Source organism: Mustela nigripes, chromosome 15, assembly GCF_022355385.1.
Source record: "Mustela nigripes isolate SB6536 chromosome 15, MUSNIG.SB6536, whole genome shotgun sequence".
Classification (NCBI taxonomy): domain Eukaryota; kingdom Metazoa; phylum Chordata; class Mammalia; order Carnivora; family Mustelidae; genus Mustela; species Mustela nigripes.
The window spans coordinates 17,534,521-17,546,797 of record NC_081571.1 but is presented as its reverse complement, the minus strand read 5'-3'; the positions used below and the strand labels follow the sequence as shown (position 1 = coordinate 17,546,797).

General features: G+C 39.6%; 1 protein-coding gene across 5 annotated transcripts in view; it reads left to right on the top strand.

The window, feature by feature from the left end:
- DCLK1 (doublecortin like kinase 1) overlaps positions 1 to 12,277 on the top strand; it is a 349,188-nt gene that overhangs the window by 23,022 nt on the left and 313,889 nt on the right. For all 5 annotated transcript variants that reach the window (XM_059378351.1, XM_059378350.1, XM_059378354.1 and 2 more), the window contains exon 3: positions 1,315 to 1,661. In XM_059378351.1, the coding sequence (XP_059234334.1) occupies positions 1,315 to 1,661 (347 nt within the window). The remainder of the gene's footprint in view (positions 1 to 1,314; positions 1,662 to 12,277) is intronic.

Genomic DNA, 12,277 nt, shown 5'->3' with positions numbered 1-12,277 from the left:
GGCTCTTCTGGCAAACATCCATTATTGCTTGAGGGGCAGTTTTGGTTTCCTTCAGGGGATGCTGTGCTCCCTGGGGCTTTTGCCTGATTAAGAGATAAACTGGAAAGAAGTACTTAAGGAGGAACTTGGGACAGAGGATGGTGGGTCCAAGCAGGCGAACAGCAGCAGGTGAGATCTTGGGGTCTAGAAGGTGACAGAACTTTTGCTTGTTATTGGAATTTTACTTGAATTTACAAAATGTTTAGCACACATTCCCATCAAAATTATAAATTACATAGCTTTTTAAAAATTTTTAAATTTGAGTATATTTGACACACAATGTTGCATTACCTCCAGGTGTACAATGTAGTGATTCAGCTTCTCCATACCTTTGCTATGCTGTGCTCAGCACAACTGTAGCTCCCATCTCTCACCATACAGTGAATCACAGAACTATTCTAAGAAGCTGTTTTCTGATCCACTTTAAGTTTTCAAATTGTGTTATTTACATTATTCCTAAATGTAGGTACCTCTGATTTTGAAGTTTCCTGCAAATATAAATAGCCCCAAATCCCAAAAAATACTTCCTTTTTTAAATTCAATTTTATTCTTGATGTCTATTCAATGTCTGTATTTCTGTCAGAAAAAGCAGTCAGTAAATGAAGAAAGGGAAGAATGATGATTTTTTCCCTCTCTAAGGTATCAATCTGGTGTTGACAGAGCCAGATTAGAAGTAAAAAAAAAAAAAAATCATTCTTTTCATTAATTGTTAGTCATGCTTCCATTGTTCAGAAAGTCAAAACTTGGGGCGCCTGGGTGGCTCAGTGGGTTAAGCCGCTGCCTTCGGCTCAGGACATGATCTCAGGGTCCTAGGATCGAGTCCCGCATCGGGCTCTCTGCTCAGCGGGGAGTCTGCTTCCCTCTCTCTCTCTCTGCCTGCCTCTCCGACTACTTGTGATTTCTCTCTGTCAAATAAATAAATAAAACCTTTAAAAAAAAAAAAAGAAAGAAAGTCAAAACTTGCTCTCACTTCTGGTAGAAAAGGAAAAATCAGAGACTAGGAAAAAGGAAAAGAGTTCACCTTAGTGTAAATTTAAATATATTTCTCACTTCCGGGGCACTTGAGTGGCTCAGTGGGTTAAACCTCTGCCTTCAGCTCAGGTCATGATCTCAGGGTCCTGGGATTGAGCCCCGCGTTGTGTTTTGGGGGGGGGGTCTCTGCTCAGGGAGCCTCCCCCCCCCCCCCGCACTGCCTGCCTCTCTGCCTACTTATGATCTCTGTCAAATAAAGAATCTTAAAAAGAAATAAAATAAATATATTTCTGTCTTCCGTAGGAGAGAGCTATGTGTGTGGGTCAATAGAGCCCTTCAAGAAACTGGAGTACACCAAGAACGTGAATCCCAACTGGTCCGTGAATGTCAAGACCACCTCGGCTTCCCGGGCAGTGTCTTCACTGGCCACTGCCAAAGGGAGCCCATCAGAGGTGCGGGAAAATAAGGATTTCATCCGGCCCAAGCTGGTCACCATCATCCGAAGTGGGGTGAAGCCACGGAAAGCTGTCAGGATTCTGCTGAACAAGAAAACCGCTCATTCCTTTGAGCAGGTTCTCACTGACATCACCGATGCCATCAAGCTGGACTCGGGAGTGGTGAAACGCCTGTACACCCTGGACGGGAAACAGGTAAGAGGGGTGTCGTGGGATGACTTCGACTTTACAGGAAAGAACCAAGGACTTGGGGGATCTGTGTGGCACGGGGGGTCGGATGGGGGAGGGAATGTGAAACATGCATTTTGCTGAAGTTGAGGAAGTTGGGTCACGTGCTTAACAAATACATAGCTGTTGATCTCCATCCAGACTGAGGATAGAGGTAGACAGGATTAACCGTAGGAATAAAGCGCAATACCTATCTCTGAAGCTTAAATGATTACTCACAGATTTCTGTTTTTTCAGTTATTAATTACTTAACATAAAGGTGCTTTTTGTCTTGTTTAAATTTTTTTCATGTAGTAATGTCTTATAGCCTTAAGCATGACTGAGACGTAAACTCTGACCATTAGAGAAAAATCTAATTTCCTTTCTTTGGTTTAAATAATACTTTATGTCTCAGTAATGTTCACTAGAGAGATTTAAATTTTATGGATTTTATAGTACATATCAAAAGGATGAAATATTTCCATCTGAATGGCTTTAAGAGGCATATTTCTAGAATATTATACATCTTGTACATCTTGTACTGAAAACAGTTTCAGAATTAATAGTGAAGGGGTGTGTTTCTTTAGCTATGGAATGGTCATTGGTTGACTTGGATGAGAGGGCATTTAAATGTGAGTTGCTCAGGTGAACTTAAAGGGAAGTCTTGTGTGGACTTTTATAAAGGTTTGACAGAACCCTGACAGTGGTATGTGTGTGTGTGTGTGTGTGTGTGTGTGTGTGTGTATCTATGTGTATATATATATGATATATAGATATATGTATAGATATATAGATATCACTGATATGTACTGATATACGTAGAGTGCAAGTTGCTGGTCTTTCAGAGTTTTTGTGTCTTTTTGTTTAAGATGATAATTTTTAGCGTACTCCCTTTGCTTGAAATTTAGTTTTCAATGTGCATCTGTCCACATGGTTTTTAAAAATTATTTTGAGGGATAATTTGTGTGAGGGATAATTTGTATGTAGAGTACATATTAAAAATCAATTCTAGATTCATAAATTAGAAGGTTAATCTTTAAAAAAATAAAAGATTAATCTTTATTAAATAGAAGACAAGTTCTTGAAGGCTAACAAGCATTTAAATTTTATGAATTAGAAATAGATGCAATTACTAGAAAGAGTGTTAGTCATGAAAGAATTCTTCCCCTAGGGAGCCATTCAAATGCTCTAAATTACAAAATTCATTAGGAAAGAAGGAATATCTGCCAGTTGTTCATTTATATTCACCAGTCTTCTGCTTGTCTCATAAAACTTGTCTAAGTGTCATGTGAAGAAGAATGCTGAGGGATGAAATTCTCAGTCTTCTAGATCTAAGCGGGCGTAGCCTGAATGTCATTGATCAAGAAGTCCATTGCTAGCTTGTGAATTAGAGCAATGTAAGAGAGCAGGGCTCACATTTAAACATTTGAGCCCTTTGGTGGTTCCTTTCGTAATGAGTCACTCAACCATCTGGTAGTTCTGCATTTTTGTATATTGGGGTTTCTCAAGGTGACAGTTTACCTATTTTCACAAAAAGTATAATATACAGCAACGAATACAAATTGATATACATTCCTCTTCTCCCCTCGCTTCAGAATTTTGGGGGTTCCAAAGTACTACACAGTGAACCTAAAAACAAGCTTTAGCTACATTATAAGTTCTACCATCAGCTCATCATTTGCTTATTCCAAGAATGAATTCCTAAACTGGGTACAATGATGTTCTCAATCGTTTTCTTCTTTTTAGGAGTTTAATCTAGTGTCTGTATTTTATAATAGTTGCTTTTGTTGTTGTTTACATGTAAATAATACCATGTAATGGAAAACAATCTAAGGTTTAATGCCAAAAGACCACAATTCAAATCTTGGTTTGGCCAGATTATTTTTGTTTTCAGCAAATCACTTCACTGAGCCTCATACTTACCAATAAAACATAGATAAAATGATCACTTCTGTTTCATAGAGTGCTTGTGGGGACAACTATAATAATACATGTGAAAGCAATTTTGAACTATAATAATAATGATCATAGCTTTATTTGCATTATTCTAAATGTTTTGCATGTATTAACATGTTTAATCCTCATAACAGTTGATTCCAATCCCCATTTAACAGAGGAGGATGCCAAGGCACAGAACTTGTTATTTAAAAATAAGATGTCCAAGACCAGAGATGTAAATGCCAGAGTTGTAAATGTCTCTCTCCAGAGATTATGCTCTTAACCACTATATCACAGAAGATTATATTAAAACACTAAAGAGATGTGCATGTAATGTGCATGTACTGAGAAAGAATTTTCAAGTGAGTAATTTGTCCAGGGACTATCATCTGAAAGTTTTCTGCTCTGTATTATTTTCCTGTGGTCATTCCGCTGATGGTTTTATTCAGAGGGTGTGTGTGTGTGTAGCATTTGATTTGCTGTTGTGGCATGTTCTCTTCATAGCAGGAGTGGTGAAAAGCAGAGGAATTGGAAGATAGAGTGGAAAGAATATAAAGACTTTTTTGCTTGGGTTCCCAGTAGGAGCAAAGATGCTTCCTCCTGGAGCCCTGGAGTCTTGAGAATCATTTCTACTCATAATGGAAATCCACCCCCACGGGAGGTTTGTTAGAGTGCTTTGACAGCCTTGGCAGAGACCAGGGCTTGATAGGCCTCTGAGAATGAACCACTTTCCTCCCAGCCAGGTGGACTGGCAGCCCATGCCTCTGCCATTTCATCCTGCCCACGGTGGCGTCAGGGTCCGTGTGCTGTTGGCAGGATGTTATCCTTAAAATCACTCCTTTCACCTCTTTTTTGTTTGGATCGTGTAACAACTCTTATATCAACTCCAAAAGCGCTATGGGAAATCCAGTGCCCAGGAAAGCTTTTAAAGGTAATTTTCTTTTTTGTATTGAGGAAATAGAACTGCTTAAAAATTAATAGGTTGAGTGCGTTGAATAAATGTGTAGAGAGCAAGCGATGTATGGGGCAGGGGTGGCTTTTCAGATCACCTTCAGGCAGCTTGTGGATGTTTCTGTGGGATGGAGACTCGTGACTCTGGGCTCTTTGACAACAGAACAGTGACAAATGAACAGTGAGAGCGCGTGCCTGCTGTTGCATCAGCCACCCAGGAATGGGCACTGGAAGGCGGAGACCACAGGCCCTTCTCACGTGCTCCTCCTACCACTGGACCTCCTTGCCCAGTTGCCTTTGGGTGTGCTTTAGGCCTTAACCAAGAGTTCATTATACAGTGCTTTTGTTGTTGTTGTTGTTGTTGTTGAGGTTTTTAGGCCCAGATAAGGAAATCAACATATTGGAAACACTGCACCCTGTAGAGAACATTTTGTAGAGAACATTTTGTAGGAAGCTGCAGTTTCCCCAGCTGACCGTTGAGGCTCATAAGCAGCCTGCTGGTGCACAGACCCTTTCTGATCATTTCAAGTCCGTCCTTTATTCAGGGGCACTGAAGCTTCAGTAAATGGTTGCTGCAAACTTGCCTCCTCCTCCTCCTCACACCTTTCAGGGGGCCTCTGCTCACCCTTTTGCCAGCACGGCTGGGAGGTCAAGGAAATGCTTGCCTCGTCTTCATTTCAGTGATGCATTATTTATCTGGGCCTCAATCAAGGGCCCCGAAAGAAGGAAAGAGGCCATTTTCTAGCTGACGGTTCTAATCACATTCCTTTTCTCCATATTCGAAGGGAGCTTTTGCAGGGTATGAGAATCTTTTCCTCTTGCCTCAGTCCAGGCACTGGAAGGTGGGAATTTTCTGTGGGTTATTCACTTACCCGGCCAAGCAGCTACTTCCAGAGGTTATTTAGGGTTTGACCATTTAGTGACTGAAATCAACCCAAAAGGTACAAAATTTGCTACAAAAGATACGGTCATATATCTCCTGACTCCTTTTTTGGAACAGCTAATCTGGCTGTCTTGAGCTGTTCAGTCTTCTAAATCTGTGATTACTGGATCCTTGCTTAGAAATATAAACAACGGTAAGCAAGTCTTAGAATAGCCAGTGCCGAAGCAGGCAATTTATACCGTCAAAATCACAGATAAGGCACTGCCCCGTGACCGCCCCTTCCGCACTGAAATAGAGCAATGATAAATTGAGTTGCTCTTTAAGTAGAAAAGGTATGCACACGCCCATGCTGTCTGCCCTCGTATTGCAGATCCACACAAAACAACAGCATCCATTAGTAGCCCAGGAGAAACTCACTGGAGATGTTACATTTTTATCTTACAGACATGTCACGTAGGTCGTGCACTTTGTAAAATCCCCCGTTGCTAGCGTGCTGGAGTGAGCAAGCCGCTTGTTGTCTTCCTAATGGAGAACACCCGGGGAGTCACTGAGCTAGAGTGAAGGTACTCATAAACTGGTTTAGACTGGTCAACTGTGAGAACAGACATCATCACTGCTTCCTTAACTTTGTGTGGCTGTAGCGAAGTACCACAGATTAGGGGCTTATCTACAACAAAAGTGTATTTCTTACCGTTCTGGAGGCTGGAATCCAATGTCAAGGTGCCAGCAGACCTGGTCTGGTGAGAACCCACTTCCTGGTTCATACAAAGTGCCTTTTTCAGTGTCTTCACAGGGCCAAAGGGGTGAAGGTGTCCTTGGCCCTCTTTTGAGAGGGTACCAATCCCATACTTGAGAGCTTCACCCACGTGTCCTAATGACCTCCCCAAGGCCCCACCTCTTAACACTGTCCCCTAATGGGTTAGATCTCATTATATGGATTCCGGGGGACACAAACTTTCAGACTCTAGTGCTGTGTAAAAGAAATCCCAGTGGCTGTCAGTAAGTTAATCAGTTACTGCACTGTCTTCTCTGTGTCTTTTGATCCTTGAATCCCCTTGTCTATTACGAACACAAAGCTGGAAAGATGCTTATAAGGGAGTCATAATAATTGCAGCCATTTATTTTCAGTAATTGGGATATGAGCTTATTGGAATTCAGGAAATGGTAATCTGGTCACTAGGAATCTATCATTCAGATATCACAAGGTAGTCTTTGATTTTTTCCTTTTTTTTTTTTTTTAAGATTTATTTGTTTGAGAGAGAGGGCACACGTGCACGTACACGTGCACGTGCAGGAGTTGGGGGATGGGGAGAGGGAGAAAAGCTCCAGCAGACTCCCTGCTGAGTGCAGAGCCTAATGTGGGGCTTGATCCCAGGATGCTGATACCATGACCTGATCCAAAGCCAGGATTCGGCCGCCTAACCAAGGGAGCCACCCAGGCACATCTCCTCTCTTGGTTTTGAATACCTGTTTCTAATCTGAAGTAAGATTGATTTGGTTCAGCCTTAAGTTTGGAGACTTTAGAACATTTCTTCCCCTTACACCTTAAAACAAAATGGTCTGTGTTGCTCCTGCATCTACCTTGACTATAGGAATGAATGAGCCTAGGAAATGTGGAAGCCGGACATTTTCAAGTGGAAAGGAAGGAATTGAGGATGTGTTGGGATTTGGTTGGACTAGAAAATGAGATTCTCTGTAGCCATTGGTGGTAGTGCCTTTTCCCTTTTTTTAAAAAAATAAAACTTCTGTGACAGCTCTAATTAACTTCTTCGAGCATATTTAAAGCCTTCGTTTTTAGTGGACAGATTTTTTTTTTTTTTTTTTTTTTTACTATATGATTGGTATATTATCTATGTTGTGAAAGCGAATGTAACACCTTTTAGTTTTGTTTGCAATTGATATAAACACACAGTTGATACAAATAATTCAGCTTACATTTTAAAATGTCAAATTAAAATTTCCTGCAGAAACTCAGAGCACATGCTAAACCATCCTCGTGATTCGTTAGAGCTCTGAATTGATGGGAAATCTTAGCTGTTTTCAAAGAAAAAGGAGCTTAAGAGTAATTATGATACTTCACTTAGAGAATTAAAATGTCTGGGATTGAATGGGCTATTTTAGGTTACGTGCTTTCTGTTGATATTTAGGATTTATAAGCTATACCTGTCCTTACATAGATGTTAACTCCATCAAATAGAGAAGAGTTAAGTCCTTTTGTTCTAGTCTGAGCAGCTCTGATAATGTAACTGTGTGTTCTTGCAGTGATGTATATTTTAAGGCTTAGTCTCAGGAAAAGTCAGTTTTCTGTAAATTGAATACTGATTTTCTATAAAATGAATTCTGAGTTCCTCTGTGTCCCACTCTAGAAGTGAAGATGTGAGCCCTCTCTCCAGTATGCTGACGGTGCTTTGGGCACTTTCAGAGGACTCTGGGCTTGGGATTGTCTCCTAATGGTGACTTCTGCTTCACAAAGGCCAGTAGCCCTGATTTGGCTGGTGAGTTTCCCATGCCCCGAGGGAGCATGTTGGAATGATATAAAGAGTCATTTAGTCAGCTGGGCCTGTGCTCCAGTTTCTGTCTGAGAAATTTCCCTTGATCTAGTTTCTTGTTTAGGCATGGAAAATTAACTTAGTTTCCCAGTTAACTGATTACTTAAGTTCAAAAAGTCTGTATATCGAATCTATTTGTAATGAGGAAATTTGCTTAGGTATGCTGTAATTTAAGCATGGATATGTGAAGTAACATAATATAGAGGAAGAACACTAGTTTTTATATACAGTTTCAAACACCTAGTTGTCTGTCCTGTACCCCTAGATACAGTGGAATCTATTCTGTCTCTGATACTCAGTTTTCTCATCTTTACAATGGGAATAACAATACTGCTTTATTAGTTGTCATAAGGATTAAATGAAACAATCCATGTGACAAAACCCAGCACTGTGGTAGGTACTGAATTATCAGTATTTATTATACCTGAAAAGCTCAGGGTAAATTGTTTTTGAAAAATAAATCGTATTTTAAATGTGTTGAGGGAATGAACTATTTGAAATGATCTTTTGGAGTGCCTAGGTGGCTCAGTTGGTTAAATGTCCTGCTTTTGATCTCAGCTCAGGTCTTGATCTCAGGGTCATATGTTTAGGCCTGTGTTGCATGTGGAATCTACTTTAAAAAAAAAAGCAAGAATAAAAAACACAACAGAAAACAAAAAAACAAAATAAAATGATCTTTTAGTAATGACTAATCATATGGCTTTTCACATGAAAATGACTAATCATATGGCTTTTCACCTGAAAATACTTCATAGTGTAATGAGAATAGCATGGAATTTGAGATAAAGTGCTTATAAGATCAAAATTCTGAATTTCTTACTCATTAGTTGTGTGGCCTTTGCAAGTCAATAACATTATCTGAATTTCAGTTTCCTTTTTAAAATGGCGATGATAATGTATAATAATATTGGTGGGATACTTAATTAAGAACATACATAGGGACATCTGGGTGGCTCAGTTGGTTAAGCATGCATCTCTTGATTTCACCTCAGGTCATGAGCTCTGGGCCATGTAACTGAGGCCCGCATTGGGCTCCATGATCAGCAGGGTATCTGCTGGAGATTCTCTCCCTCTCTCTCTGCCCCCTTCCCCCCCAAAGAAATAAATAAAATTTTAAAAAGAAAATATGTATATAAAGGTCCTGGCTTGACCTGTGGTAGGTCCTTTGTAAATATTAGTCCTTCTCCTCTCTGCTTTCCTTGGCCAGGCTTTCTTAAAAGTATAAGACATGTATAGTTGCATAATTTTGTCAGTGTGGATTTGGTCATCTTGCATTGTTTCCATTGCCTGTACTATAACTAAAACTACTAACGACTATTTTTATCATTCCATTTATTGTCAGTCAGTTGTGAATGTAACCTAGATATTATTTTCTTTACTTGCTTCTTCAGTTGTTATTTCTTAAGAGTATCTTATTGGTGACCCATTATACCGATACAGTGATGGTAACATTACTATTACTATCACAGTATGAACACCTGTGTGCCTGGTGCTCTGAGCTCGTTGCTATATGTATATTTATCTCATTGAGTCATCACCACAGCTCTGCAGAAAGCAAGAACTGTGGTCAAGATTCAATTCAAAGGTGGTCTCATCTACGAAACATTTCTTGACTGGCCCATGTAGAACTGACAGCTCCCTCTCCTTGGGAGAGAGCTCCATTCCTGTCCATTGTAGATAGCCCTACAGATCTCAATTATGTTGACATTTTGACTATCATGGTGTCATGTCTTCCCTTTAGAATTTAGAGGATGAGAGTAGGGAAGGTGACTTCTTGGCCTCTGAATCTCGAGGGCCTAACCTGGTAAATGCTTGTTCAATAAATGACTGAATGGGCGATCGACCAGTTGGCAATGTGCTGCGCATTTGGCTTTCTTGCATTGCTTCTGGAGTTCTGTGTAGTATAGGTCATGGCCATTTAGAAACTCTGTGGCCATTGCAGACTGTGGCTGTGTGTAGCTGTCAGCTGTGATGGTGCTGTCTGTAGTGAAACCACCGTCTGTAAGGTGCTTATCATGGTGCTTGTTTTCTCGCTCAGCGTCCTGCTTCATTTAAGATGCTAGGATAATTAAATCCGCCAACTGTAGAGCATTTCTGCTATTGAACGAACTTTTATGCTTTGGGAAAACAATATTTTGTTAGAGAATTTTCACTGTCTGAGCCAGGAGAATTGCTCTAAATCTTCCTGACATTGCCTCAGCCATCCAGTGAATAAAGAGAAGAGCTCATCGATATGTCCTATGGATTTAAAAATTGGTGACAGGCCAGTAAGAGATACAGATGAATAGCATCTGGCCCAATTATTGCAGAGATGCAAACCTGCAGTGTTCAAGGGTGTTTGTGGTGGTCGAGGACACTATGTTACAGCAGATTTTTCTGATTAGTTTAAATCCTTGAAACTAAATTATATGAAAGAAGTCAGTTTCAGAAATTAAGTGGAACTTAAAATATCCAATTTTAAATCTGAACCATGTTGTAAACAACATGCCATAGAAACAGAGGGAGAGATGCGAGATTTATGTTTTAATTGGCCTTTTCTGTTATAGGATTAATATAGATCATTGTAAAGAATTTTGAAATAAATGGGAAAATATTAAGATAAAATGGCTCACAGTCTCATTGATGAGGTGGCACTCATTAATATATTGGTTCTATTTCCTTTGCTATTTAAAAAAATTCTGATCTATTCTGTATATAATTTTGTCTCTTGCTTATAATTTCTTATGATACTATGCACATTCATGTAGTGAAATACCTTGGAATTATTAAGCCATTTCCTCTCTAACTTTGTTATTGCCCAGTGTAAGATCCGTGGAAGACGAGTGGTATAATAAGCTTTCTGCTTTAGTAACTCATCTGCAGAACTTCTGTGTTCTGACTTATGGCTGAGAATAGTAGAGTTCTAAAGTCAGATTGAAAAGCAAACACGAAATAGTGACTCTTGAGATGTTGTTCAATATAATCAGTTAATGGAGGTTCAAAGTGTCTAAGAAATCATCTACACTGTCTTGTACCCTCTTGGAAAAATCTACAGGCATTTTCCAAAACCTGTCTGATGAAATAAGTCTAGTAGTTTTCCATAAATACCAGATAACTTAGGCTTATTAGAGCAACGGGAACACAATAACCATGATCCTTTATGAGTCTTTCCCGGAGGAAAAAACACAAGGTGATTTTCCTTCCATGCCAAATTATTTCTTTTTGTGTTACAGCCATTTGTACACTTGTGTAAGACAGAAATGTCTTAGGGAAAGAACACAGTGCTTTATTGACTTCTATATTCTTGGCTACCCTTGTGAATGCTTAATATTTCTTAAATGAAATTTCTTTCTTTTTTTTTTTAATTTAAATTCCAGTTAGTTAATACACAGTGTATTATTAGTTTCAGATGTATGGTATCGTGATTCAACACTTCTTTGCAATACATGGTGCTCATCACAGGGAGTGCACTCCTGAATCCCCATCACCTAGTTAACCCATACCCGCACCCACCTCCCCTCCGGTAGCCATGTTTGTTGTCTGTAGTTAAGAATCTGTTTCCTGGTTTGCCAGCCTGTCTGCCTGCCTGTCTTCCTTTCTTCGTTTCACTTGGCTCATTTGTTTCATTTCTTAGATTCCACATGTGATTCTTGATTTTTAACTTGTGGCTCAGAGTCTGATATTTATGTAGAATTACAGAACTTTAGGGCCAGGACTGTCCCTACAAGAGATTGTTCTGCTCTTTCTTTTTCTCTACTTGGAAAACCATAAACTAAACTTACCTGGGCAGGTAGTAAGATAAAAATATCAATATTTTATTTTTAGAAAATCTTTTAGGAAGCAAAGAACTCAAGGTAAGCACTATCTTTTGTAAAAAAAAAAAAAAAAGAAAGAAAGAAAGAAAGGTAGCCATTTAATGTATGTTCAAAATAATAGCATGAGAACTTGTGTCCGCTTTCAAAGTAATAGTTTGGCAACTGGTAACTAGTTATACAATAGAAACAAGTTGTAAAAAGTCCTGCTGTATGCTCAAGTAAATGCTTCAGCCCTATTCTTTTTTTTTTTTTTTTTTTAAAGATTTTATTTATTTATTTGATAGAGAGAGATTACAAGTAGGCAGAGAGGCAGGCAGAGAGAGAGAGGAGGAAGCAGGCTCCCTTCTGATCAGAGAGCCCGATGTGGGACTCGATCCCAGGACCCTGAGATCATGACCTGAGCCGAAGGCAGCGGCTTAACCCACTGAGCCACCCAGGCGCCCCGCTTCAGCCCTATTCTTAATAGCCTTGTTACCAAAAGTGGTCTGA